This window comes from Zalophus californianus, chromosome 1, assembly GCF_009762305.2.
Source record: "Zalophus californianus isolate mZalCal1 chromosome 1, mZalCal1.pri.v2, whole genome shotgun sequence".
NCBI classification, from domain to species: domain Eukaryota; kingdom Metazoa; phylum Chordata; class Mammalia; order Carnivora; family Otariidae; genus Zalophus; species Zalophus californianus.
The window spans coordinates 180936867-180942061 of record NC_045595.1 but is presented as its reverse complement, the minus strand read 5'-3'; the positions used below and the strand labels follow the sequence as shown (position 1 = coordinate 180942061).

Genomic DNA, 5195 nt, shown 5'->3' with positions numbered 1-5195 from the left:
CTTACTTGATGTGAGAATTTGAATAATTTAATTTTCAGAAATTTCAGCTATCTTTTCCGAAAAAGATGATAATCATACTTACCTCAGAGAGTAAGAGATAGATTAATTAATGTCTTAACCACAATGTTGAGACATGGATATTTTCCTTTTCCCATTTAATTTTCTGTTCTCTCACATTTCAGTTGTTAATGACATCAGTTAAGAAACTGTTTCTATTTTTCTTTGTAAACACTATACCTTGGGAATAAATTCCTTAAGAGAAAAATTGTCTAGCTTCCAAAGATATTGAAGGAAGCACATTCAGTTTATTTCTTTTCGATAAAGTGTTTACCAAATGTATGTTGTCTAATAGCAATTCCATCAAGAAACTTCTGACAGCAAGCCATCAAAAAATCTAACCACATTAGCTAAAGAGATTGGTTTCATTAAAAATATTGATCACCCATGTCTTCCGAAGTGCTTATGCTGATTTGTCATATCAGACAAATACAGTTTAAAAATAGTCACTAACAAAATATTAGAGTGTGTTTGTGTATGTAATATATATTTGTAGCAGATATGTGTAGTACTTGACTTTAAAATACAAATTCCTAGAAATTGAGGACGATGTTTTTGTATTTTCTGTATCACTCCTAACATATTGTGTGAGATCAATAATATTAAACCAACACATTGTGCTTCCACAAAACTAGACATGAATTCATAAAGTGACAATAGAAGAACCAGGCAAAATATTTCATTTGGAACTAACCACATAAAGAGGCAATAGGGAACAGTTTAAAGGGCACAGCTGTCTCATTCCATAAGTTTAGTTGGGAAATAGCCCAGAGAATATGGGAATATATAACTGTATATCTTTCCTATAGACTCATCCCTTCTGGGCTCCACAGGGTTTTACAACAGTGCCTTTCCTCTTCACTGCCGATGTGTGATGCTCACACACTGACAGCAGTTAGTTCTTCTACTTACTGAACTAAAATTTTAGTGTGACACTTTTTCCCTCAATGACTAATGAAGAGTCAGGAAAACATACCACATTCAATTCAGTTCCACACAACCTTGGGTTGATTATTTTCAAGATGAGAGCAGAGAAGTTAAAGTAAATGAAATACATAGTCTACATTTTCTTTAAATAGTATTTTACAGATTCACCTAGTAAAGCCATATCTTTAGTCTTTGCATTCAGGTGTAGCTTACATGGTCTCATTTATCACATATTAGCAAGCAAACTGGGCATTTAAAAATTAATATTGTATACACATTGTGTTGCTTTTAACACTGTAGAAAATATAAAAAATATTACAAACATAGTATTTAGTCTTTTCAATCACTCTGTGAAGCAGGAAGAACTGGTTTTGTTTTTCACAATATAGAGATGAAAATCTGATCCTAAGAAAAATTATGCAATTTGTATAAGCTTATTAGCTGGAGGCCAGGCCAGAACTTCGGCCTCTGGGCTCTACTCTGGCACACTTTTAAAAACAATATATTGGTTTAATTCATTAGTACTGTGTTATGTATTGAGTGCCTACTATGTGTCAAGAAGGGCTATTCTGCTAAAAATGATAGAAAAGGTCACTTCCTTCCTGAGCTCTGTAACCTAATGAAACAATTATACAAATAGATGAAGTAATCACACGATGTGTTAAGTGCAATAAAAGCAATATAGAGTGTGAGTTACAGGACACCAAAGATGGACTGTGGCCATAGGGTTGCCACATTGAGAAAACACAAAAACAAAAATAAAAGATACCAGTTAAATCTAAATTTCAAATAACCAACATTTACTATTTGTATGTTTATATTCTGTGCAATATTTGTAACACTAAAAAATATTGTTTAACTGAAGTTCAGATTCAACTGAGTATCCAGTGTTTTACCCTGGCAAGCTTATTTCAGAAGGGACATTTGACCTAAGATCTGAATAAAACTAAAGTGCTAACTATACAAAGATTCAAAGAACATTCCAATAGAAAATCAGCTAAATTCTGAATCCAGAGTGTTCTTGAAAAACCCAAAGAAGCCAGTGGGTCTTGATTTTGGTGAGTGAGGATGCTAACAGTTCAAGATGAGGTTGGAGAGGTAAGCAGAAGCCAGATAATGTAGAGTCCTCTAGGTAAGGGACAAGGACTATATTCTTAGTATATCACATATCTCTTAAGAGGTTGTAAATTAGAAAAGCAATGGCTGACCAATGCGTTAAAAAGAACCCTCTGACTTATGTATAAAAAAGAGGTTGAAGATGGGGGCAAAAATTAAAGCAGGGAACATGATTAGGAGATTATTTTCAAGGTTCAGGGGAGAAAATCTTGACTTGAATTCAAGGATGGTGGTATGCATAGAGAAGTGGATGGATTTGTATTTGACATTTCCGATGGATCCCAGAAGACTTGTTAATAGATTCAATATGAGAGATGAGAAATGGTATAAATGAAGAACTCCTAGGTTTTGGACTCGAGTGACTGGTGTATAGTGATGGAATTCCCTAAGATTAAGGGGAACGTATGAAGAAAAGCTCAAGGGTAGTTACTGATAATCAAATGATCTATTTTCATCATAAGTTTCAGAAGTCTGCTAGATTTAAAAATGGAGATGTCAGATCAATGATTGATTCTCACCCATGAAAACAGGATGAGAGTCATCAATGAGAGTGATGTTTAGAGCAAAACCAGGGAAAATATCACAAAGAAAAAGAACTTACGTAGAGAAAATCAAGTTTCATGACTATGGCCTGATGAATTCAGAGGAGTAAAAACCAGCAACCCAAAATGAGAAGGAGGTGCTAAAAGGTTAGGTCACAGAAGGTAAGAGAGAAGAATGTTTTCTAAAGAGTAAGATCACCTATTTTTGAATATACTGCTGAGACTTACAGTAGATTCAAGATAGAAAGGTATCGAAGATCTTCTGCGTGTAGATGGTGTCAGTCGGAGCGTGAGTTGCTGCATGAGGGTATTGAAGACAATGGCCAAGAACAAACTAAGAGGGCAGAAGTCCAGGAATGTATTTCATATAGCCAGCCAAAAAAACTTTAAGTCTAAAAACAAAGCAAAACCAGTTACCACTAATCTTAAGATAAACATTGTGAATGATGAAAAAGTTAACAGAGTGAATAAAGCTTTTGTAGATATACAAAAGGAACCTGCCCATTTCTCAAAAGGCCTTTCCCTTGGACCTTTGCAGAAACAGCTGATTCCTCAGCAGTGTCATAAAAACGAACCAGTTAATGTTGATGAAGCGACAAGATTAATGGCTCAGTTGTAATACACTGGAGATACAGCAGATACCCCAAAAAGACCAATAAATTAAATGTTTTATACAGTTTTATTTTTAAAAATCTTGTTAATGTACAGGCATTGGCACATTTTTAAAACAAACTACATAAACAGATCTTTCCTATAATCTAGGAAAGTGGAATGTCAGAAGTCAACAAAATGTGATAAACTTAAAGTGCTAAAACAGAAGGCACGTCACAAAATGTGTTCACTGAAACAGTTAATATATCCTACTTTACATCCTTCACTTTATAAGTGGCAGTGAATGTGTGTTTGGACTGGAGGACACGCAGAAATATGGACAGTTTCGTGGCAGTAAAAAAAATACAAGACAAACAAGTGATGAGCTGTTGGCCAACTTTTTTTTGTTTTAGATGGCCGTAAGTCTACTTTAACTTTCCTCTCATAAGAGGAAAAAAAAAAAAAAAAACAGAAGGATTCAGAACTGGAGGAAAAGCTGAAATCCCAGAATATAATTACTTGAGGGTGGAGGGGATTTGTAGGTATTAAATCACCTTTTCCCCTGAAAAAGGCCTTTGTTTTTATGGTTGAAGTTTTGTGAAGTAAAAAAGAAAGTATTAGAGAACACTTCAGAATCAGTGAACTAAAAAGATGTTACATTCATTATTTTAAATACTTAGGTTATTAAGAAGTCTAAAATGTTACAGTTAGAGGTAGATAACAGTCCCGAGTTTCCATGGAATCTAATAATTTAGTATCTGGACATCAAACAGATCACAAACTCCTTCATTATCATCTAAATTAAAGTTGTAGTCATCTGCCGGGGTAGGAGAAAGCCGTAAGAGAGGAAACACTGCAAGCAAAACAAATTCAGTGTTAAACATGGTTTTTACATATAGTTAATGATGTTTAACAAAATACTCTCAAATACATCTATCCAAATTAAATTACATATAAGAATATTTTACAGTGTATAATAGAAAAAGTAATAAATTAATTTTGACTTGTAAAAAAAAAGATAGAAAGATATCCATCTGACTTGGCTAAATGGAGTTCACATTGAGAAAAAAAGCTCTTCAAAGGTATACTAAGTGAAAAACTCAAACCCAGTCTCCAGCTATTTTGTGACTGAAATCCGGGTTTGTTTAAATAATGTTTATATTGCTATCTGTTAGGGATTCAAGCACCAGAAACTCTCTAATATATTAAGATGAGTGGAGGTACTCCTCCTCTAAAATATCCTTCTCTATATACTTTTCATCTTTTACCAAGCATTTATTTTACATCTATTGCATATAATAACTCATCTAATTTTGTGGATAAAAAGAAGTTAGGGATGTATTTCATAACCTCAGAATAGAAGGTAAGTGGAAGAAATTGAAAAGTCTGTAACAAACTGTAAAATAATATTTCATAAGTGCTAAAATAGAAATGTTAAAGTTGTACAAAATTCTGTTTGGGATATTTGGTGAATGTACATTTGAACCCAAACACTAAATAATATGCCAACCCTTGAATTACAATTAAAGGAGTACTTTTCAAATGGTTGCTCCCTCTTGCTGGTCCATAGAAGCTGAATCTGGTAAATTACATGGTAAAAAAAAAAAAACAACAGTATTATTGCATTTCCTACTCTGTCTTTTGGCATTCACAAGGAAAGATTAGAGCTACATTATTAAAGTAGTTGGTGTTAACTTCACCTTAAAAGTTACTTATTTTAGTGCAGAGTGCAGAATATTATGAGAGGAAGTTTAAAACACATTAAATCTATCAATTATATTGTTGACCGTAATATACTGCAACTATTTTTGATCTGAATGATCCAAGCACATTCTCTATACTTTGTTAGTTTAATCTTGCCAAATTCACTGAAAAACAATCAAAATAAGATGTGTTTTTTACCCTTTGAGTGAATCCATGGCATTGCACTTTATACATCAATCTATATTTGTGCCTTCCCTG

At 33.4% G+C, this 5195-nt stretch overlaps 1 protein-coding gene across 2 annotated transcripts; it reads left to right on the top strand.

Moving 5' to 3' along the window:
* The first annotated feature begins 2933 nt into the window (after nucleotides 1-2933).
* On the top strand, nucleotides 2934-3447 carry LOC113918375 (ribosomal biogenesis factor-like). 2 transcript variants are annotated; one of them, XM_027586791.2, is made up of 2 exons: nucleotides 2934-3081; nucleotides 3187-3447. In XM_027586791.2, exons 1-2 carry the CDS (start codon nucleotides 2944-2946, stop codon nucleotides 3259-3261), a joined length of 213 nt encoding a protein of 70 aa, XP_027442592.2. In that variant the 5' UTR covers nucleotides 2934-2943; the 3' UTR covers nucleotides 3262-3447. The 2 variants fall into 2 exon arrangements, with proteins under 2 accessions (XP_027442592.2, XP_027442591.2); XM_027586790.2 differs by having other exon boundaries at nucleotides 2934-3447.
* The last annotated feature ends 1748 nt before the right edge of the window (nucleotides 3448-5195 follow it).